At 31.0% G+C, this 25,926-nt stretch overlaps 1 protein-coding gene across 7 annotated transcripts in view; it reads left to right on the forward strand.

Moving 5' to 3' along the window:
• The window catches only part of LOC129616647 (uncharacterized), a 122,960-nt gene that overhangs the window by 24,046 nt on the left and 72,988 nt on the right, over positions 1–25,926 (forward strand). For all 7 annotated transcript variants that reach the window (XR_008697573.1, XR_008697572.1, XR_008697574.1 and 4 more), the window contains 3 exons: positions 17,816–18,176; positions 18,326–18,537; positions 18,597–18,789. Coding sequence is in view for 3 of the 7 variants with exons in the window: in XM_055532280.1 (XP_055388255.1) it covers positions 17,816–18,176; positions 18,326–18,537; positions 18,597–18,789 (766 nt within the window). In the remaining 4 variants the exon portion in view is untranslated. The remainder of the gene's footprint in view (positions 1–17,815; positions 18,177–18,325; positions 18,538–18,596; positions 18,790–25,926) is intronic.

A 25,926-nucleotide genomic window follows, 5' to 3' on the forward strand; every position in this document is an offset into this window, starting at 1 on the left:
GCTCGGCATTCTAGAGCATAAGTTAGAACGGGTCTCATACAGGCTTTATATATTTTAACCTTGCCAGCTGTGCTCAAGTACTTATTTTTCCAAACAGTATCGCGCAGGCATCCAGAGATTAACGATGCTTTGTTTGCTTGACCTTTGATTTCAGTCCTTAAATCTCTGCATGATGTGATGTTGACGCCAAGATACTTAAAGCACATCACTTGCTCAATCGGTTTATCATGGACTACCAGTTTGCACCTTAATGGTGTTTTAGATACTGTCAAACACTTTGTTTTTTCTGTAGCAATCTGCATATTAAAGGACTCTGCTGCGTTGGTAAAGGCGAATAGGAGTCTTTGGACATCGTCCTCATTCTCTCCCATAATAACAGCGTCATCTGCGTAACATAATATCTTTATTACATGTGCGCCCATCGTATATCCGGCATCTACTTTTGTGACTCTGTCTATGATTTTATCCATTATTAGGTTAAATAAAGTAGGACTTAGAGAGTCTCCTTGCCTTATACCGTTTTACCATCCACCGTTAATTTTTTGTTTATTTTTAGTTTTGTCAAGTTTCCAGTATTTAAATCTCTAATGACACTTATTACCTTGGGATGTACGCCTTTTTCGTCCAATATATTTAACACTTCACTTAGCCTTATTTTGTCGAATGCTTTTGCTAAATCGATAAAGCACATAAAAGCTGGATGGTTGTATTCGATTGCTTTCTCAAGAATTTGGCTCAAAATAAATATAGCATCGACGGTCGATCTATTTGTACGAAAACCTTGTTGTTCTTCGCTTATTCCCGCTGTTTCTGTGATATTTTGGGATAAAATTTTGGTGAAAAGCTTAACTAAAGCACTTAGCAAACAAATACCCCTATAATTTTGTGGATCAGCTTTATCACCTTTTTTAAAAATGGGCATAGTGATGCTATTCTTCCATCCATTAGGAACCAGTTCGTGCTTTAATATTATATTGAAGAGTTTTGAGATTTCAGATGATAGTTTCGACCCACCATATTTTAGCAACTCATTTGTGATTTCATCAAGACCGGGAGCCTTCCGATTTTTTAGTTTTTTTATGTTGAGTGTTACTACATTTTCATCAATCGTGAAGTTAGTTTCTGCATTTTCCATCACGAGGACTTCAGGGTTGTTTATGCTTGTGGAATTATACAGCTGTGTGAAGTGATTAATCCATGCTTCCTCAGTTATATTTGTTATCTGAAACAGTTCCGAAATAGGTTTCTTCTGTTTTCTTAGCATACTCCATACTTTCTTTTGAGCTCCGTATAGGTCATGTTCCATATCAGCAGAGAATGAAGCCCAGTGTTCTTCTTTTATTTCCTTGACCCTCTGATTGGTCCTATTCCTTACGACCCTATACTCTCTGTATGTTTCTGCAGACTTACAGCTCATGTATTTCAAATAAGCTTTGCGCTTTTCGGCACATATTATTTTAATTTCTGTTGTAAACCAAGGTGTTCTTATATTATTTGCATGAATATTTACTTTTCTTGTTCCCAGTGCTTCTCTAGCAGCTGCTATGATATTGGAAGATAGTTTTTCCCACGCATCCTCCACGCTACTTTCTTCTGTTATTGGGCTGTTCAAGATTTTATCGCGCAACCTGTTTTCATAAAGTAGTTTGGTGCTGTCGTTATTTAAAGACTCTGCGTTAAGTTTCTCGATATATTCTGGTTTTCTCTGTTTAGAACGTGGTATGTTTTCCCTGATTTTACATAATACAAGGCCATGATCGGACCCTACATTAGCCGAAGTCAGTGTTCGAACATCTAATATTTGTGATGGCAATATTGATCGGTTCGTTATAATGTAATCAATTGTTGATTGATGTCCCCTCGTGTTCGACCATGTATATTTATGTTGGGGTTTATGTGGGAAAAATGTATTATTTAACCTTAACAGGTTTTGAGAGCAGAATTCGATCAGTTTTTCTCCGTTTTCATTTATAACGCTTTCATTGAATCGATTTTTAACACCATTCAATATTTCGTCCCCTATTCTTGCATTGAAATCTCCCATAATCACGAGTTTATCACTTTCTGGTATAGTATCAATAAGTTCTTGTAGCTTGTCGTAGAACTCAGTGATCTCTTCTATAGGCTTATTTATATCTGGTGCATAAGCACTTATCATATGTAAGTTGCAAGTGTTATAGCTTAATGTAACCATTATCAACCTATCATTTACGTATTTTACATCCCAAATGCTGTTTTCAAATTTTTTGTTTATTAGTACTCCTACACCCGACTGAGCCCTTTCATTTTTATCTTTACCACTGTACAGGAAGACAAAATCTTCGTATTCAACAGAACCTTTACCTTTCCTTTTAGTTTCTGATATTCGACATATATCTATCTTGTGTTTCTTGAGTTCGATGAGTGTTTCTTGTTCTTTTTTATTCCATGACATAATATTCCATGTTGCTATTCTTAAATTGTTTCCAAATCTAGTCCTTTTTCGAGCCGGGTCATTTCCATGTGATCTAATCTTGTTATCCGAGGCGTTGTTGTTTCTTTGAGCTGTATTTAGTTTAACATCCTGGAGTAGGTCGCTAGCCTTGCTTCAAGATGACATACGCACTTGCAATTTCGGCCTTACTCTCCAACGGTTGTTCGAGAGTCAGTTACCAGCGGTCACCACTAGGAGGTAAAGCAAGCACTTGGCCAGGAATTCAACAGTTGCAACATTGGGTTAGCAACCAGTCAATGCCTACCCTGTTGATCCTAACCCAGACCACCCAAAAAATCCAAAAAGGAAGAATACTGGACAACTAACAACATCTGAATTGGAAATTGCTCTTCCATAATCGGACTAGAACAAACTGTCTATAACACAAAAATTAGCTGCCTAATAAAAAACAAGTTACTGCTTGGGAACAGCAAGATACTAGAGCTTCACCCATTTTTGAAAGATTGTATATTAAGAGTAGGAGGCAGACAACGAAGAGCAAATAACAACGAATATTCCAGACATCTTATTGTAATACCAGGTTCTAGTCATTCGGCGTCATTAATAATAGACCACACACACCAAAAACACTTCATGGAGGGAAAGACTTACCCATGCCATGGATCCTGGGAAAATTCGTATCAAGCGAGGCCTTTAATGCCGCATTAGAGCGATTTATTGCAAGACGAGAAAATGTGGCTCATATTTCCGGTGACAACGGTACAAACGAGAAATTGGGCCATTTTATATCACAACAGTCAATTCAATGGCATTTTATTGATACTAAACTCACATTTCAAGAATTAGGAGCCCTTGTAGCAAAAATCGAGATTAATTTAAATTCCCGCACACTTACACTATTTACATAGACGATATAAAAGCATTAACACCATGAATACTCTCCTAGATTCCAACCTCGTGAAGTGGCAACAACCAAAATGTAATTTAACAAGGGGCTCATTGGAAATATTTTCACATACATAACTTTCTCACAATGTTTTAGTAGAAGTTAAATTACATTTATTTTGTTTGTTAATTTTCCTTCAAGTAAATTTTAAACGTATGTGATACATAAGTTAGCATGAGAAAATTATAAATTCTATAAATACATAAAATTGTTTACTAGTCTATTTCTGTGGGAAATAATTAATTTTAAGTTGTATAATTTTTGTATTGTAGATTTTTAATCTGTTTAAATTTAATTTAAATTTAATGAAATTTAGTTTAAACATCAAGAAGTTCTTCAATTAAATTCACATTATCAAATGTGAATTTAATTGAAGAACTTCAATCAAATTCACAATTTCACATTATGTGTCACAAACATCAGGAATATGTCAAAATGGAAGATATTTGCTTATATTTTATTTTTAGCACTTTTCCAAAAAATTTATGAAAAAAAGTGCTTATTAGTTTCACTCTGTCCGTCCGTCCGTCCGTCCGTCAGTCTGTCCGTCAGTCCGTCCGTCCGTCTGTCCGTGGACACTTTTTTTGTTAACAAAACTTCTACACCCTTGAAGATAGAAAGCTGAAATTTAATACGTACATAGATCTTTACTAGAAACTTATTTCCGTAGAACAAAATTTTTACATATCTTCCCCCCTCTAAAAGTTATACCCCTCCAAAACCATAAAAATGGCCTTTTTTAACTATTTTTTGCAATGAAACCATAAGCATTTTTGAAATTTTGCGAACGCAGAAAGGCGGTGGCTTGCTTTTTTTAGCGGTATACTATAGTTAAACTTTAGAAAAACAAAATGGCCGTTCAAATTTACCGTTATCTAAAGTCCTTTTTTTTGAAATTTTTGATGTCGCTTTTCTTCTAGACCCCAGCCTGTAGAAGCTTCAAATTTTAGGAGCATTTACACATTAACAAATAGTTCATTTTGGTAAAAGAAAATTTTTTTCCATCTCCATCCCCTGTCAAGTAATCGCCTCTTGAAACTTGTAAAATTTTTGAATTTTTGATACTTTATATTTCCGAAACAGCAAGCTTTTTCAAATTTCTTTAAACCAAAAAGCTAACGGTAAATTCCATGACATTAAAAAATATAATTATTTTTCTTAACTCAAAATTAAACCTTATAAAGTTGGGTCAAACCAATGGTTTGTATTGTAGCACTTTTCCCTTCAACAAGTGAAAATTCTGCTTTTAAATACAGTCTATGTATAGCTATCACACTATTAAAATTGTTTTCATTCATATACAAAACTATTTCTAGGATTGCATATATTTAGGATGACGCATATATGCAGTCTTTGAAATAAAGCAAAAATTAATATAAAAAGGGGTTAACATAATGCTCGATTTTAAGGGTTAATTGTGTGAGTTAAGAAAAATAATTATATTTTTTAATTTCATGGAATTTACCGTTAGCTTCTTGCGTTCATAAAAATTTGGAAAAGCTTGCGGTTTCGGAAATATAAGGTGTCAAAAATTCAAATTTTGCTAATTTCAAGAGGTGATAACTTGAGAGGGGGTGGAGATGGAAAAAAATTTTCTTCTAACAAAATGAACTATTTATTAATATCTAAAAGCTCCTAAAATTTAAAGCTTCTACAGGCTGGGGTCTAGAAGAAAAACGACATCAAAAATTTGGAAAAAAAAGACTTTAAATAACGGTAAATTTGAGCGGCCATTTTGTTTTTCTTAAGTTGAACTATAGTATACCGCGCAAGGGGAAGCAAGCCACTGCCTTGCAACAAATTTTTAAAAAAGGCCATTTTTAGGGTTTTGGGGGGGTATAACTTCTAGAGGGGGGGAGATAGGTAAAAATTTTGTTCTACGGAAATAAGTTTCTAGTGAAGATCTATGTACGTATTAAATTTCAGCTTTCTATCTTCAAAGTTGTAGAAGTTTTGTAAACAGACACACGGACAGACGGACGGACGGACGGACGGACGGACAGAGTGAAACTAATAAGCACTTTTTTCAAAAAATTTTTTGGAAAAGTGCTAAAAATCGAGCATTTAACCCCTTTTTATATTAATTTTTGCTTTATTTCAAAGACTGCATAAATCGTCCATCCTAATTATTTGCAATCCTAAAAATAGTTTTGTATATGAATGAAAATAATTTTAATAGTTTGATAGGTATACATAGACTGTATTTAAAAGCAGAATTTTCACTTCTTGATTGGTTTGACCCAACTTTATTCAGATTGTTATTTCAGATTATTATTTAGCATAGTTTTTTTGTGTATCAAGTTTGACTTGAAAAAGTATTCAAAAAGTCTATTGTTTTTAATTTCATATTAGTGAGTGGGATTACATGTAATGAATTTTTTTATGGGTTGTAATAGTTTCTTGTAAAAGAGCAACCACTTTGCTGCTTTTCAGCACTTTTCCCAAAAAATCCGTCCGTCCGTCCGTGGACATGTTTACGAAACTTCTACACCCTTGAAATTTTAGAACAAAATTTTTAACCTATATCCCCTAAGTCATTTTTTAATTTTTTATTGCAGTGAAAGCGTAGGTATTTTTCAAATTTTTTATAAGCAGAAAAGCAGTGACTTGCTTCTTCTATCGCGGCATACTACATCCAAACTTTTAAAAAACAAAATGGCTGTTAAAATTTACTGTTATCTAAAATCCGAATATTTTTTAATGTCACATAATTTACCGTTAGGTTTTTGCGTTTATAAAAATTTGAAAAGCTTGCTGTTTCGGAAATATAAGGCGCCAAAAATTCAAATTTTACAAATTTCAAGAGGCGATAACTTGAAACGGGGTGGAAATGGAAAAGGTTCTTCCAACGAAATGAACTATTTGCCAGTGCCTAAAAGCTGCTGAAGTTTCAGGTTCCCACAACCCAGGGTCTAGAAGAAAAACGACATCAAAAATTTGAAGAAATCAGATCTTATGTAACGGTAAATTTTAACGGCAATTTTGTTTTTTTTAAAGTTCAAGTGATAGTATGCCGTGAGAAGTTGAAACTCGTTGCTTTTCTGCGTTTGTAAAATTTGGAAAATGCGTATGGTTCTACCACACTAAGTAGTTGAAAAATGTAATTTTTAGGGTTTTAGGGGTTTATAACTTCTAGAGGGGAGGAGATAGGTAAAAATTATGTTAGTTTCTAGTAAAGATGTATGTACATATAAAATTTCAGGTTTCTATCTTCAAAGGTGTAGAAGTTTTGTAAACATGTCCACGGACGGAGGATAGTCCCAGGACAGAGTGAAACTAATAAGCACTTTTTTCAAAATTTTTTGGAAAAGCGCTAAAAAGAACCCGCACACATATTATGATTGACAAAATATACAAAGTTTTTAATATACAAAATAAAACTTTTTCTTGTTAAAGACTCTTAAGTAAAATAGTTGTTTTTTTTTTAGTACGTTAATAAAGTTATTGTAAATTGTAGTTGAAGCCCAAAAAAAGAACCTAAGCTCTTCAATTATGTGCTTAACAGATCAAATTTTTTCTTTATTTTTTTTTAATTGATTCAAATTTATTTGCTCTAGTGTCAGATTTCATGTTCTAGTTAAAGATCATCTGCAGTATGGACAGTATATATATTCTTGATCACCATAAAATTCTACGTTGATTTGAAAATGTCCGGCCGTCCGCCTATTGGATCGTACGACAAAGCAGTTGTTCTCTTTTCAAACCTTATCACCAAACTTTCACAATTTGTTTTTTTTTTCAGCCAGACATGGCTGCTATTGTAACTGAACGAAATTTGACAACGGGTTTGGGAAGCTGCCTTTGAGTTGTTAAATATTTAAAGAAATACCTAAAATTAAAAACTAACCAAAATTTAGTAATTTATTTTGAGTTTATTTGGGTTTACCAAATAACGAATTTAACATAACAATGTATAACCTTAATAGCCTTTTTCGGCACTGTCTCCAACCTCTTTAAATTATATTTAGCAGCACCGCTCCAAATCTTGCAAAATATATAATATTTGATGAAATATACGATGAATTAAAAACAATTAATGCAGATTGTAGATTTTCAAGGGAACTGAGTGGGGGAGTAGTATCCCTCGGGCCACCACAGCCATTCGCGAATTACTGTAGCCTCGCCACACCCCAACCTATAATATCCTCGTTCCAAGAATGAAACCGGAGAGTTGGACAGGAGTTCCCGAACACTTAAGAAACCCTGTCCAAAACAATTGCGCCGCCAAATAGCCGGTACCGGGAAGTCGTAAAAAATGTGAGGAGCCCACATTCCGCCGCATGCAGACAGCCGAGCAACGTCGTCCAGCTGTCTGAGAACACATAAATGGTGCGGTTCCTATACCCCCTTTCAAACTTGCTCACCGAAAGATCTCTATTGTAGTATTTCGGCCTGAAACACTGGGCAATACCGATCCAGTTCACATATATGCGCGTATCTGGGCAAACAGCGTACGCCCCCGAACCCAACAAAAAATGTACTTCGATCAAAGTATTTTCGTATCCTCTTTAAAATGATAGTATGCATATGGCGAAATTTTCATTTTAGTTTACTATCTAAAATCAACTCAAGATAATTAAATCATTTTCCCTGTTGTTTACTTTGGACCTTAAAATAAAAAGAAAAATTAGCAGAAAACTGTTTATTTTTAAAACTGATTATTTTTGTCTTTTTGACATTTAAAGGAGGTGGTTTTCCCATCTGACCACTTCCTAATTAACACCAGATCAGCCCTTATATTATTTTGCAAATTATTTTAATTTTTTCGAAATACTTTAGAACTGCATTGACTGCACAAACGAGAAATGAGAGGTCGTTGATGTATATCTTAAAGAGATCTTGGGCCAGAAAGCAGCCTTGGTGAACCCCTAGTGTCTTTGGTCTACTTGAGATTCGATTTATGCGCACAAATTGTTGCCTATTTTACAAGTGGGATCTGAAAAAAGATATTTAGTTTGAACTAAAGTTGATTTTGAAATATACGCGAAATTTACTATCACTTTTTCCGAAAATGCTTTGAGAAACTTCGCAAATATGTTATCACATCCCGTAGCTACAGCCCACTTGAGTTAATCAATTTCCTTTTTTACTTCTTCCTATTTGTCGGTGTTAGTTCGAAGTTATAATTGAAGTTCCTCCTAAAACCATTTAAATACAAATAATCTAGAGCAGGATGCGGGCTATTCGACATCAAAATGCTAGCAAGAAAAAAATATATTCGATTGCCAGTATTAAAGTTTTTCAAAAAAATTTTAAGAACTCACTCATAAATAACAGGTACACAAAATTGCATGCAAATTTATTTGTCAAAAAAAAAAGAACCATAATAAAGTCTGTTGAAAATGTCATTTCTTATTGGAAATAGGTAATGTAAGAAACTCGGGTGGCCCATGTTCATACTTAAATAGTACATATTTCTCCATACCCAGAAAAGTTTGCCGACAGTTGTTATAAAAGATAAATTATTTGACATAATAAATACCTAACCTAATACCTCGTAGTATTAGTAAAAATTTAAGCAAAAAATTGCATAATTGCTAAAATTTAAAAATGAAAAAAAAAAATAAAATTTTAACAAATTTATGAAAATATATTTTCGGCATTTTACATTAAAATTATTAATGTTTTTCTGAAATATATAATCGAAATTGGAAAAACAAATTATTTAGCATTTTTTAGGCGAACATAACAGAATAAATAATTGTATCACATTATTATACTGTAAAATTAAAATTACTATAATTGTACATTAAAGAAAATTTTATTTTTTAATTAAAACTAAGTGTTTTTGATTTTTTAATTTAAGCAAAATATTTCTTATTATTATCAAAAGATCTCATAAAAGGTGGTGGACATTAATTTTACGCTTTTCGCCACGTCTTTTATTATCTACCATATTGCCACGAGCTTTAATATTAAACAAAATGTCTTCAAAAACAATGTGTTATTTGCAAAAAAAAATAATAGCCAATTCAAAAGAGATTCAATGCAGTGCAATATGTCGCAATTTTTCCATATTAAAAGTGCTTTAATTCCCATAAAACTCTTTGAAACGGTAAGGGAAGGTATTGCTACCTAGAAATATAATAACTGTCTATCACTTAATGAATGCCTTGCCATATGTGAAAACGGAGAAGGAAATATTCGTAATGATGTGGAAAATAAGCCGGATTTAAACTCATGTGATGGCGCTAATAAAACTGATATTCCAGAGAATCAGAGAAATTATTGTTCTCTGGAAAAAGTGGCTATTTTTTCAAACTCAATAGGTTCTGTTTCAAAATTGAAAAATCACAATGGTAAACAAGCTTGACGATGTATTTAAACAGCAGTCGAATTTAATTCAAGAAAATCAACAAATGAAAAATCGATTATTACAAGTTGAAAAAAAATATTAGAATTCGAAGCCTTAAACAACAAATCAATTGAATTCCAACCTGACGAAAAAAAGCAACACAAAAATGCAAATAATATACTAGCGGGTCTTCCCGGGAATGTAGTAAACATAAATTAACTTTTGTGCAAATCGAGTAATCAAGAGTGCATGGCAAAAAAACGTGTATAAAAACAACTTTTTACTGACGAATTAAATATTTCTAGAACAATAAATAACGAAATATTTTTTTGTCATTATCTTACAAAATTGTAGTCTCAGTTATATCATGCCGCACAAAAAATTAAATTATCAAAAAAATGAAATTTTTATGGGTTAAATATAATTATATCTTCGTCCGAGCACAAAAATTTGTTGTGGGTTTCAGAATTGCAAATTCTAATGACATCAATTTCATTAAGAAAACAATCAACATTATTAATTAATTTAAGTTTTGTTTTTCTCTTAGAAATTTTAACATAATAATTTTTCACTTTTTTTTAAGTAGAAACATTTACATTTGTTGCATTCATTTCTCAATCATATTAAATTTTTTCTTATTTCTTACTTTATTTTTAAACTTTGCACATAAGTATAAAAATGTTTTTATCTTAAGTTATAATGCTTTCATTTTTTTTCAAAATTTTTGCATATATTTAACATAATTTCACATATTCATTACTACTATTTAAAAAAAAATAATTTTTTTTCACATGTTTAATAAACAATTTTAATTCTATTACCAATTGCATTTATACCAAATTGAACTTTCGAATAACTTCAGGTGTTGATTTATTTTATTTTTATTTAATTTCTTCATATACCTGCTCGTGTTTTTTGTGTTTCTATTGGAGGGAGTATTTTGATATTTGCACAAATTTTTTCAATAAGTTTTATGAATGTAATCATTAAACGATAATATAAACACTGAAGAAGAACTGATTGAGCTGATTATTATGCAGGGTCGGACTATTTATTTCATAATATATATAGTAGCAATTTTAATATAATTTACTTATATATTCAAAGTGTTCAAAAGAAATTAAACAATCTTGAATTACTAATATATTGATGCAAATTTGATGTTCGTGTAGTAGTTTCAACAAAAATTTGGTTAATTCGCGAAGAAAATAACTTTTTTAATATTGCGGGCTATGAACCTGTTTTTTCCTGATCGCAGTAAATCTTACGTTGGTGTAGCAATTTATGTTTATGATAAAGTTAATAGTACAGAAATATTTTCTGAGGAATTTAACGAGTCACACTTTTTGGGTGTGAATTTAGTTAATTAAAAAATTAATTTATTTTCTATCTATAGGTCACACAAAACTACAATTGCCGATATTTTGGGTAAGAAATGTAATTCGGCCTTATAGGAAATAAATAACTTTTCCATACAGAATACGTCTCCGTTTGATCATAAATTAATATTGATTAATATAGATCACAGGCCATTAAAAAAAAATACGAGGGTTTATAAAACAATTAACAATTACGATAATACTAATCCCAATGAGTTTTGGTTCCGGCTTGAAACATATGGCGATTTTGATGATTTTGTTAGATATTTAAATGTACTGATCCTGGATCGCAATTGATCCGACTAAATTCGAATAGAAAAAAATCTGATGTGGTCAGTACATAACCCACGGCAATGTAAATTGTCTAGTTAAGTGAAAGTGTTATAGAATATTATAAAAATGTCTGTTAAATACTTCTTTTCAATTTTTAGAACATTAGTAAGCCTATAGTTAACACACTTAGAAAAATGTAAATTGGGCTCTTAACATAGTAGAGTTTCGCTTTTTGCTACCCGAATTCCTTGAAATGCTCGCCAGTTAGTTTTGGTAACAACCAACACTCAAATATCAAATTTCAAGAAATTCCATTAATTCGTTCCGTAGATTTGGTAAAAAATTTGAAATCAGCCCGCATATCAGTTTTCAAGCCCTGATCTTTCCAAAAAATTTTTATATGTTCATTGTTTTAATACGAAGAATTTAAATATTAAATTTCAATGAAATCGATTGATATTTAATTTCTCTTTATACACGCAAAAATGTACATTTGGCCTATGGTAAACGTCCAGTTGCTAGTGCCTGATTTCTTTCAAAAGTTAGGCGGTTTCGCAGACGGTCGAGCGAAGCTTATATATGAAATTTCAAATAAATCGGTTGAATATTTTCTTCAAAATGATCAAAAATGTAAAACAGGCCCGCAAAAAAGTCCAGTTAACGGGGCCTGATATATCCCAAAAATTGATCAATCCGTGCTATGGTTGAAATAAACTTACATATAAGATTTCATCAAAATCGGTTCCGCCGAATTTGAGATACACGCGTGCACGCACAGAATGACAGACCGACAGACCGACAGGTTGCCAAAAATAGTTTATTTACACTTTTTTACCATGGAAAAGTGCATTCCCATCGAAAACTCGAAATGCAAAATTTGTTGCCATCACATAACCTACTAACTGTATACACAAGACGGTCGGTAAAAATCTGAGTGAATTAGAAGAAAAATCCTAGTAAAATTAAAATTAGAGAGTCGTACTATAAATTTATGGAAAAAGACTCGTCTAAAGAACAAATAGAAGTGTTATATAACAATAGTAAAAAAGAAATTTTTAGACTTATTACACAGGGTTAAAAGAATTATTACTTTGGGAAAATTTCACGTAAGAAACTTTGGGATTTATGCAAAAAAGTTATGTTCAATAAATCTCTATAGGTGCTATTAAAAAACTTAAAGGAAATAATGGTACTATAACTAAAGAAATTGCTGTATCTATGAACGATTACTTCATCAACGTTACAAATGTATTAAATATTTCTACGGCTTCGATTGATCATGCATATATGAGTCAATTTGATCGAGGCATTGTTTTGGACATGAAACTAGCTCCAATAACTTTTGACGAAGTGGGGTTGATAGTAAATTCTATCAAGTCAGCTGCTGCTTCGGGACATGATAATGTTTCCTCGAAATTCATTAAGAGATATGCTCGTCAACTTATACCGCTTTTAGTAAAATTTATAAATATAACACTTGAAACTTGAATTTTGCCACGTTTTATAAGGTTTCTGTAGTAAAACCGTTATTTATGGGTGGGGTGAAAACAAATTGTTCTAACTATAGGCCGATATCGGTTCTGAGTGCATTTGCTAAAATATATGAGCTTGTCTCAACTTGATGGACCATATCTCTGGGAGTATGGACGGTGGTAAATATATTGCAAACGTTTTTTTAGATTTTCTGAAAGCATTTGATTGTGTTGACCACAACATATTACTTTTAAAGTTAGGTAAGATCGCTGGCAACGTAAATATTGTGGCTTTCTTTATATCTCATTTGCAGGGCAGGGGACAAAAATTGAAAATTGGTGGCAAGTGTAGCAGCGGGGCTACTACTTTTAAAGGTGTTCCATAGGATTCCATTTTGGGACCAGATTTATTTAAAGTATATATTGACAATATCTCGAGTCTTAATTTAAGCGGGAATGTTCAGTTTTATGCTGATGGCGCCGTATTAAAGTATTCTGAGAGCAGTCAACTTGTCCTGGAACGCTGTATAAGACACGATTTGGACCTGATACATAAGTTTCTTGTAAATCTTTAATTTTAAATATAGGTAGAACTAAAATTTTATTATTTGAGAATTAAAACTATGATGACTTTATAATATCGTAAAAAAACCAAAATAATGAAATTGTTAAAACTTTGAATTATCTGGGTTTAATGTTAGACAGTAGATTGTGGTGGGAGACATGGGCATATTGATGTTGTTATAAAAATAATTAACCCATATATATTTATGATGAGGTATTGCGAAAGTTTTTTGATGGGGATGCAGTGAGTACGATTTACTCTGCTTATATTTTATCTAAAATTCGGTTTGGAGTAAATGCACAGAACAGTTTGAATAAATTAGATATTGTAAATAAGAAAGCTGTATGGATTGTCAAGAACCTTTCGATTGGGCATCCTACAACCATGTTGTACTCTAAAAATATTTGAATTTTTGAAGATATATACAGGCGGCTTTTAAAATTAAAAATAATAATATTAAGCATAACTTTATATTAAACTAATCGAGTGTTCTTGCATTGCAAGCCTTGCAAGTATTAAGTCTGTAGTTTCAAAATTGTCTTTCATTCTGTATGTGATATCTTAAGTTTACTTTTTCTCTTCAAAAACACACCTGTAATATATGTGAAAATTTTATTCACTAAGACGGTACTGCTCGAATCAGCTTCTTATAAAAATTTATTATGCTCTGGTTCACTCAAAATTAAAATATGGAATAACCAGTTGGGGTGGTACATACCACAACACGCTAGTTCCAGTAATTAAAGCACAAAAATGTATTATTCGGGTTATTCACTACAAGAGCAGTAACTTCAGCTGTTGTCCTCTATTTCAGGAACTAAAAATTCTTCCATTAAGGCATTTATTTGCATATAACTCTCTTCTGAAGCTATACAAGGATAGGAATAGCTTGGAATTAAGAATATCTAATTCTTACAATTTAAGAATAAATAATCTCAACTTGATCAATATGCCGACGTGCAACAAACCCCATTTTAAGAGGTTTTATTGCACTATGTCTATTAAATATTTCAATAAGCTTCCAGAACATATTAGAAACTCAAATTCAGTAAGCAAGTTTGCGAAACATAGTAAAGAATGGTTACTACAAACAAATTACTATGTTTTTGAATCTTTGACTTAATTTTGTTTTTATTTTTTCTAGAATCAAAATGTTGCGGAAATATCACAGTTTCTTTCAATCTTAATTTTGTGGAATCTATTTTTATTCATGGTAGATCAGTAGTTAATATTCGGCCAGATGTGAATGCAGGCAAAGTTCTTTTCTTTTGTACATCTTTTGATACGTTTAAAAACATGCTGTGAATTGATGGAACTTTTAATTAATGCAGACGTTTTTCATTTTAGTTTTAAAAAACGGGTTACTATTCCCCCTCTATATAGTATTACTAGAAGCTACAATTCAGTGTCTTTTGATTATATACTAAAATTGTCAGTTGAAGATATCAATGATTTTAAATGGGTTGTTTTCAATGAAATTTACTCTAAAATAAATTCGGCTAAATTGCAAATTCCTAAATACATCATTGATATGCATATTAAAAGAATTTCCGAAAAGGAAGATATTGAGACTTTTAAGAAAAGAACATCAATTTTGTACTTCGGATGCGAATATAAAGATGTTTATGATAATATTATTTGTAAAGAAATTTTGAATTACTTATGCTGTTCTACTTATCCATTATGTAAGTGAAGAAAGTAATACCCCCCCTAGTTTAAACCCCACAAATGTAGTATTATATTTTAAAAATACTTACTTGTTCTTTGTTAAGTTTGTTTTTCCCTAGGCTAAAATTTGAATTATACTAATTTAAGTATTTCGTATAATATAAATATTTAGATAAGTTAAAGTGTAATTTGAACATAGTTTAAGAATACAATATAAATTATACAACACTAGTGCGCCTTACACTATTGTATAGTTTCAACTTATCAATGTATATACAATTATTAGTTATTCGTTAGTTTTTAAGGCTTAATTGTATAAAACAACAAAAAATTGTATTAGATTGATAAAATAAAAAAAAAAAAAAAAAATAAAAAATTTGGGAATGATTATTATAAAATAAAAATGACGATTGAAATGATGATAAATTTGTGGCAGTTGAGTGACTAGAGATTGTAAGAGCCAGAGGAGCTGAATTGTAGTAGGTTGTAGGACTCGACGGGGTAGCAGCGTCGGAGTTGTAGCAGGTTGTTTTAATAGCATATTTTATATGTCAGAAAAGTTGAGTTGCAGCAGGTTCTAGGAGCCATAGGAAGAGCGTCGAAGTTGAAGCAAGAAGCGCCGGAGTTGTAACGGGAGTAGCAGCTGCTGTTGCTCCAAATTGAAATTTTTCTCTTTCTGATGAAAGTAAATTTTTCGTCATGAAAATGTGTGAGAATCGTTCTTTTTTCATAATAGTACTGATAATACAATTTTGTTTCGAGATAGGGAAATTAAAAAAATATTTTTTGAGGACTCTTTGACAAGGTCGGGTTACGGTCAAATATTTGATAATTGAAAAAAAATTTTAATTTTTTATAAAAAATAAGAGTTTTATTAAAACTGAATAATTGTAAAGAATGAGGGAATGAAAAAGTTGAATAATAGTATGATACAATACTAAGGTTAGGTACGCACATCTAAATATTGCTATTAAAAATTTATTTTTAAGTTTTGTTTTGAATTTGCAAACGTAAAAATTGCAAAAAAATTAACATAAAAGAAAAAATTTAAGCAACTACTCGTACATTAGTAAATTTTTTAAGAACGTATTTTCATTAACTCAAGAGAATAATTTTACAACACTTTCCGAAACTATTTTTGAAGCGACTCAATGTTGGAAGAAATTGTACATTCTTAAATTATTCGGAGTGTTGTTTAAGTTATTTATTTTTTATAATACTGATTTGGTAATAAAATTCAATGTTGGTAATCTATTTCTGGAACTGAACATATATTTTAGACCAGTAAAAGAAAGTAAAAGTCTATTAATTTATATTAATTAAATACTTAATATGAATATTATTATACCCGTACGAACGTATGTTCGAAGGGTATACTAAATTTGCCTTACCGTTTGTAACGCTAAGAAATAACGGTGTTAGATATAGACTCAAGTGTATGTTTTTGATCAGCGTCAAATTCTGAGTTGATTTAGCTTTGTCTGTCCGTCCGTCCGTCCGTCCGTCCGAACGATAACTCAAAAACTAATTGAGCTAAGTTCACCAAATTTTCACAAATGATTTATTGTAGTAAGTGCCAGAACCCTATTTAAATTGGACATGATCGGGGTACCGGTTCGGGTAGCTGCCATACAACTTCAAAATTTATTTGGCTATATCTCAGAAACTATAAAAGTTATGATATTGAAATTTCACACAAGCAAATATATTAGTAGGGCCAATATGCCCCATAAAAGTCGTTGAAATTACTTGGCTCCTTCTGGTACCTGCCATACAACTTCAAAAGTTATTTGGCTATATCTCAGAAACTATAAAAGCTGCGATATTGAGATTTCACACAAGTGAATATGTTATTAGGGCCGATATGTCTGGTAAAAGTCGTTGAAATCACTTGGCTCCTTCTGGTACCTGCCATACAACTTCAAAAGTTATTTGACTATATTTCAGAAACTATTAAAGCTATGGTATTGAAATTTCACACAAACGAATATATTAGTAGGGCCAATGTGTCTCAGAAAAGTCGTTGAAATTACTTGGCTCCTTCTGGTACCTGCCATACAACTTCAAAAGTTATTTGACTATATCTTAGAAACTATAAAAGCTGTGATATTGAGATTTCACACAAGTGAGTATATTAGTAGGGCCGATGTGCTTGATAAAATTCGCTAAAATTTCTTGGCTCTCTCTGGTAGCTGCCATACAACATCAATAGTAGTTTGGCACAACCAGTATTTTGAATAACACATAGTACTGAAATTTTGCATAAATTAATATGGTAATATGGCAACTTAAAGTCATAGTCTGCCCCATAGTTAGTTATGGCTCATTAGTTATTTGCACATAGGATAACAATTTCGTACGGGTATCACAGAGTTGACAAGGTCAACTCTATTTTTTTTCTCGTTGAGTAATTAATTTTAAAGTAAAAATTATAATATAATTTTACCTTAAAATCAAGTACTTAATTCGAATTTTATTTGAATGATATTTTTACCAATTAGTATTAATGTTATCGAAAAAAAAGTAAATTAAGTAACTATTACGAAAACATGTTATACATATAATTCATTTTCGAAATTAAGTTTGCTTTAAAATAGATATCTCATCAAGTTACTACGCAGGTAATTAATCAAGTTTGAAAAAATATAATATGGAAGTTATGTGAGGGTTGGAAAATCTTTTGAAGAAAAAAATCTTTCCATGCAGATCAATATTCCTTTTATTAAAGTGCGTTGCTTTTTTTTATATGTGATTTAACATATATTTAAATTTTTTAATTGCAGAGCACATTTTATACTTCTTCAATTGCAAATATCAACAACAGAAGTATTTTGTCAGAGCCTTGGTATCAGTGTAACTTAGAATTAGTTACTTGCTCTGAATGTGTAATTCGAATAACATTTACATATTCCAATTTTTCGAAAACGTGTCAACCAGTAGTGAGCAGTAATGATGGGACGTTACACAATAAATGCTTTTGTGAACATATAACTTTTTCTGAGCCACCTTATGATGTCGCGATATCTGGTAAAAAGTTTTGTGGTGAAGATAAAGTTTTTCGGAGTACAACTCGCTCAGTCTTATTACAATTTTTCTTTCAAGCTACTTACATTCATATTTTTTCTCTACAGTACTTTTCCGAGAGTAAGTAAATATTTTATTAACCTACTTATTTAATTTTTCGGATTTTTCAAATACTAAAGTAAAAAATATCTGCGTTCATCTGTTTATGCATGTGAATGTTATGAATGTATTTTAGCTTGTTGTTAAAAAAGAAACATTTTTTAATCCAGGAAATGTCAATGTTATAAGTGGATCACCTCGAATACAAAATGTACAGAAGAATTCGACTAAAAGTCGCAACTGTGTGATAACAACCCCTTACTTTCCTGTTCCATATCCAAGAGATTATGGCGTTGAACACATATTAACTTGTGAAACTGAAGATTGCCATGTCAAATTAGAATTTTCAGATTTTCAACTAGGAATGATATCAACAATGATGGTTAAAAAACTTTTGAATTTGTTGTTAAGAAACACTGTTTTTTTTTTAATTTTGCACAGGTTTTTGATTCAAATGGCCAAATGTTGGATTCATATAATGGTGAAATTTTCCGACCACCCGTTATTATGAGCAGTGGAAAATCTCTACTACTTCAATTTCGTGGTAATGGGGTAACCGGAGTAGGATTCAGAGCAGCGATATCATTTATTTCCGATATTGAATACAATGATAAACTAATACTTCCAAATACAGGTATTAATAGTATGAGTTAAAATATTCATATATTTTTTTGATAACAAATCATTCAAATTGATTCATGAAAATATTATCCTCTTTTCTCATTAATAAATCTTTTGCATTTAAGTACAAACGATAAACAAAGAAATTGAATTGATGATTGATATGATAGATCACATATATTGATATAAATGGTGATAGTTTATATAAATTTTTTTTTATTTTAAAAATCTTGACTATTAACGCTTTCTAATCGTCATGAACATGGCATCTCCCAATTTCCGAAAATGACAAATTTAAACTTCTTTTTCAAAAGTGTCAGGTTCTGCACCAAAAAGCCAAAACAAAATGAAAAAAATTGAAAATAGCAAACAGAAAAGTGAAAACAGTATACATTTCTAAAAAGGATTTCGTTTATTTCGATTATAAACGATTTTTTTGAACAAATCAGAAATTAGTTTGTGAGGTAAGGATTATCTGTGATCTTCTACCAAGTCTTAGAAATGAATGTGGACTCTGAACTTCTGTAATATTCTTTTACCATCTCTGCTTGCTCTGTTTAGTCTGTGTGACTACAGCCGATGAGTTATTACCGGCACTTACAGTAACTGCAATAGAGCTTTATGAATGGCAGCTTGGACTTTTATGGCAACTTTCATTTCGTGCCAAGGCTTTTTGCTGCTAGCTTCAGATTTCATTTCTAGACTTGCGTTCTGACATTTCTCAGTGTTTTGTTTTCAAAAATACATTTCCCGAAATTTCTTCCAGCTAGTTATGCATTCTGATTCAATGGTTTTTTGGTTGTTGTATTTATTTTGTCATTTCTATTTCCGTGAGGTGCTTAGCAGTGTAGCCAATCGCCCTAGATTGATTATAGAGAACCGTCACCCCAGATTTTTTCTGTGGCTGCAGTCATTTTGCTTTTGAGCACGGTTGGGCCTATACCTTCATCCATGAAGCTTATTAAAATAAGGAATGATTGCTTACAATAACACAGAAAGGTGAAGGAAATGGTTGATTAACTTTTTCTATCAAGCCACATATTGGGATGAATTGTTTTTTTTTCTATCAGGCCACATATTCGGATGAATAATAATAATAATAATGATAATAATAATAATAATAATAATAATAATAATAACAATAATAATGATAATATTAATAATAATAATACTCATAATAACAATAACAATAACAATAATAATAATAATAATATTAATATTGATAATAATAACAATATTAATAATAATAATAATAGTAACAATAATAAGAATGATAATTAATAGTAATTTTAATATTAATAATAATAATGATAATAATAATAATCATATATTAATAATAATAATAATAAAAATAATAAAAATAAAAATAATAATAATAATAATGATAATAATAATAACAATGATCAAAATAAAAATAATAATTATAACAATAATAATAATGATAATAAGAAAAATAATAATTATAATAACAATAATAATAATAAAAATAATAATAATAGTAATTATAATAAAAATTATTATAATAATAATAATAATAATAATAATAATAATAATAGTTTTTATTTTATTTTATTTTCCATGTTTAGTTCAAACATTTACCATTACTTAACTTACGTATGTACGTACAATTACCTAACTTAATTTAGAAATTAGACAAAAATAGGATGCATTTTATACTTAGATTATTTTATATTTACTTAAAAATAATCAAATAACAAGATTGTTAGTTGGCAATAAGTTTAACTCCTAAATACTTAAGAAAAACAAAACAAAACATTGCAAAGTCAGTAAATTATTAATGTAGGTCTGTAAATTATTCAAATAAATAAAATATTATATATGACATTTACACCTGTAACAAATACGTTATTATATTAGTGTATTACGTTACTGTACAGCTAACGTAATTTTTTGAAAAGGGTGTTCTTAAGTTGAATTTTCGTTAACGCTAACTCTTCACGCAAAATGTTTTCTTTTACAACATTGCACATTCTAGAAATAGGTTCATTCTTCCAATAGTTAGTGCGATGATAAGACAATTTGAAAATTTTATTATTCCAAAAACGCCTAACACTGATTAAGTGAGAATCTAAGATATTTTTAGCATACTCAAAGTTAATTCGACACATAAACAGCTGGAAAATAAACAAAATATCTGAAAAACTTCCTTGATTTTCTAGGGTTTTCGTTTGAAGTAACAATAATCTGTTTCGCTTACAAAAATAGCTGTCAAAATGGACTTCTACAGTAGGCCAATTACCTGCTTAGACAGTTTAAATAGATTAATCGCGAAATTAGACATAGCCTCGGAAACAGGGATGATTTCACGGTAACGAACATTAGAACAGTCCTTGTGCTACTCTTGTCCTTATTCGTGCAAGAGTAACAAATGAATCTCTACAAAATTGACATCCTGGGAATAAGTGAAATGAGGTGGAATGGTCATGGCGAGTCGATTACAGCAAGTGGCAATACCGTTATACATAGTGGAAAAGACACGGGTGGTGAAAGTGGTGTGGGTATAATCATCAACCGAAAACTTAAATCGACTTTGAAGAGCTGGAACCCAATTTCTAATCGGATTATTCAGGCCCGTTTCCGCAGTAAAGTCCGATACATCATTATCATCCAATGCTATGCGCCGACAGAAGAAGCCGATGACGAAAAGAAGGATGATATAGAACTCTGCCAGACCTTCGAACTCAGCATCTGCGGTGCCATCTTCCCTAACAAAGATATACATAAATATACGTGGTCCTCGCCAAACGGGAAGACAAGAAACCAAATCGATCACATGTGTATCAGCCGAAGATGGAGAAAATACATGTTAGATGTGAGAAATAGAAGAGGAGCAGATATAGATAGTGATCCTGAGCTGCTGACAGGCGATATCAGGCTGAAAATGGAAAGAAAAAGGCACTATAACAACAGAAACAAACATTTCAATATACAGAAATTCCAGAACTCCCAAAATGCTTGCAGATATACCAGTAGACTGCTTGAAAAGTTACCACTTGACCAAGAACACCCGTGTGAAGAAATTGTGACTAAGATTCAAGAGACTGCCGAAGAAACACTAGGTAGAAAACAAATACAACGAAAAACATGGTTCTCTGACGAGACTTGGGACCTCATCAATAAAAGGAGAAATGCTAAGCAACTAGCGACCAATGAAAACAACAACAAGTCTCCACAGTACCAGAGCTTAGCAAAACAAGTAAAGAAGGCTGCTAGAAGAGACAAACGGAGATATCTCGAAAGGATGGTGTCCCAAGAGTAGCAACACGCCAACCAGAACAACATACGTGGCTTGCACCGAATAATTAATAATCTCACCGGGCAAAAAGAAAACACAACCCGCCCTGTCAGAGACCGTAGCGGTAACCTAATGACAAATGAAGAGGCCCAGATAGAAATATGGAAATAGCACTTCGAAACAATTAGCAACGTAACACATACGACCAGCGAAGAAGTGCATGATAGTAACCCAGTCAGTAGACAAACAAACTTAAGAATTTCTGAAGATCCCGCAAATATTAGCGAAATAAAAACAGTCATACGAAAACTCAAACATAACAGGGCTGCAGGCAGTGATGGCATAACAGCGGAATTACTTCAGGCAGACGCACTAACTATGGCCCAGCTGTTAGAACCACATATTTCGCAAGCTTGGAAGGAAGAAAGGGTTGCGCAGTCATGGAAAAAGGGCCTTATCTTCAAATTACCAAAAAAGGGCAACTTAACTTACTGTGATAATTGGAGAGGCATCACACAACTTAACATTGCATACAAAGTCTTGGCAACAATTATCCAGAATCGCTTAAGGGAAAAACTAGAGGAAACAATACGTGAAGAACAGGCTGGGTTGCGCCCGCATCGGAGTTGTGTCGATCAATCAAATACGCTTCGAATCATAGTCGAACAATCAATAGAGTACAGAACACCATTATACATGCTCATAGACTTCAAGAAGGCTTTCGACACAATTAAACGCGATGCAATATGTTACGCGATTAAACGCGAAAAGTAGGGGAACCCCAGACAAAATAATCCACTTGATCCAAGCACTGTACGATGAAGCCGAGCTCACAGTATTACACCGAGGGAAAATAAGCGAATCCTTCACCACCCAGTCAGCAGTCAAACAAGGTTGCCCACTTTCACCGCTGCTCTTCACAATCTTGCTAGATAACATCTTGCAACTTGTTTGCTCACAGAGAAGGGGGCATAATCTGGAGTCTCACTCAACATCTCGAGGATCTAGATTATGCAGATGACATCTGCCTTCCGTCCCACAAGATCAGCAACATGCAGAGCAAATTAAAACACCTTGAAAAACTTGCCAAACTTGTAGGGTTAGAAATAAACATAGACAAAACAAAGGCGATGAAAATAAACTCTACTAGCACAGTCAGTCTGAAACTCAATAACCAACAAATAGAGTTCGTTAGCAGCTTCTGCTACCTGGGCAGCATCATAACACTTGAGGGCGGGGCCCAAGAAGATATAGACAACAGACTGAAGAAAGCAAGAGCGCCGTTCGTTAGACTGCAGCCAATATGGAAAAGTAGCCAGATATCCAGAACGACTAAGGTTAGAATACTCCGGTCTTGTGTGAAATCGGTTCTGTCAAAATCTACCAGTCAAAAGTTGCAAGTATTCATCAATAGATGCCTCAGAATAATATGCCGCATATTCTGGCCAAGACAGATAACCAACAAAGACCTCTGGATAATAACAGGCGAAGAACCTATCGGAACGCAAATAAGAAGAAGAAAGTGGAAATGGATTGGGCACACTCTAAGAAAAGCGGCCAATAATATCGCTAAAATGAGCTGGACGCCCCTGAAACACCTGGCGTAGATCTGTAAAATCAGAACTAGAAAAGACAGTTCTAACATGGAGTCAAGTCAAGCAAATAGCCCAAAATAGAACAAGATGGAGATGTCAGGTGGAAGCCCTATGCTCCCAAGAGGAGAAAGGAGAAAACAAAAAATGGTGCGAGAGGGTTTTCTTGCTGAAAGCTCCGAAGAGCATACCTTAAATAATTTTTCCGAACGGGTTCCATCTTTGAAGGGCCTCCAAAACCCCTAGATCTTTAATGGAACTAACTCGGTTAAGATAGGCTTTATTTAAGAAATAGTCAAAAATTATAAAAATTATAATAATAATAATAATAATAATAATAATAATAATAATACTAATAATAATAATAATGATAATAATAAAAATAATAATTATAACAATAATAATAATTATAATAATAAAATTAATAATTATAATTATAATAATTATAATGATAATAATAATAATAATAATAATAATAATAATAATAGTAATTATAATCATAATAATAAAAATAATAATAATGAATAATAATAATAAATAACAATAATAAAAATAATAATAAAAATAATAATGATAATAATAATAATAATAATAATAATAATATTGATAATAATAATATTATAATAATATTAAAGATAATAATAATGATGAATGATTATAATAGTAATAATAAATAATAATGGGAATAATAATAATAATAATAATAATAATAATAATAATAATAATAATAATACTAATAATTATTATTATTATAATAATAAAAATAATATTAATAGTAATGATAATAATAATGGTAATAATAATAATAATAATAATAATAATAATAATAATAATAATAATAATAATGAAAATAATATTAATAATAATGATAATAATAATGATAATAAAAATAATAATAATAATAATAATGAAAATAATATTAATAATAATGATAATAATAATGATAATAAAAATAATAATAATAATAATAATAATAATAATAATAATAATAATAATAATAATAATAATAATAATAATAATAATAATAATAATAATAATAATAATAATAATAATGAATAATAATAATAATAATAATAATAATAATAATAATACTAATAATTATTATTATTATAATAATAAAAATAATATTGATAGTAATGATAACAATAATGGTAATAATAATAATAATAATAATAATTTTATTTTATTTTTTTTATTTTATTTTAATTTGCACCAAACAAGATGCTACATAATTACAAAAATTTACGTAGTTTACAAAATTAACAAAAATATACATGATACATACTTATAAACTAAATTGAACTATACTAACAAAACATTAAATGAATTTATTACAGTAATGTAATATGATACATATAAAAAAATAATAAATAAAAAGAAAGAATTTTATTATGTTATCATTTATGCTGAATAGGTATTTAACATTTATACGATTTAATAATTCTACAATTAGGTCATATAATTATCACTTGATATTGTACTAAGTCAGTAGTGAATTATGAATTTTTTTTTTGAAGGTGTATTTTGTAACTGCTGGTGAAAAAAGATGACTAAAACGATTGAATACAGTACAACATCTATTTATGGGTTCATTTTTAGCATATTCAGTCCTATGTGTATATTCTTTTAAGAATTTAGTGTGTCTGGTAGGTCTGACGTCGTTGTTGATAATAATTTTGTCTCTAATGAAGTCCACGTCTATTTTGCCTGTTAGGACATCATAGGTAAAACAAGAAGACAACAAAGACCGGCGTGACTCCAGACTCAACATATTCAGGGATTGCAGTCTAATTTTATATGAAGGAATATTGTGGAAGTCATTGGGGTTATATTGACTTCTCAAAGCAAATAATAAAAATTCTTTTTGAACCGACTCAATTTTATTTCTGTGTACAGAAAATGCCGGATCCCAAATAATACTGCCATATTCAAGAACAGAACGAACAAGGGAGCAATAAGGCGATTTAGTTACTTCAGTATTATTGAATTCTCTGGCTCTTCTCTTAATGAAACCTAGCATCTTGCTTGCTTTAGAAATAATAGAATCATAATGAAAATTGAAATTGAGTTTACTGCCCATAATAATACCTAGATCAGTAATATGGTCAACGCGTTCTAAAGTAGAGTTTTGAAGTAAATATTCCTGAAAGAGGTTTGAACGCTTACGTGAAAAACTAATAACATAACATTTTTTATCGTTAAGATCTAATTTATTAGTCTCGCACCAAGAATTTAGATGTTCTAACTTTAATTGGAGATAATTGGTGTCAGAAATATCCTTTACAATATGATACATTTTGAG

This window comes from Condylostylus longicornis, unplaced genomic scaffold, assembly GCF_029603195.1.
Source record: "Condylostylus longicornis isolate FDR11 unplaced genomic scaffold, ASM2960319v2 ptg000260l, whole genome shotgun sequence".
Taxonomy (NCBI): domain Eukaryota; kingdom Metazoa; phylum Arthropoda; class Insecta; order Diptera; family Dolichopodidae; genus Condylostylus; species Condylostylus longicornis.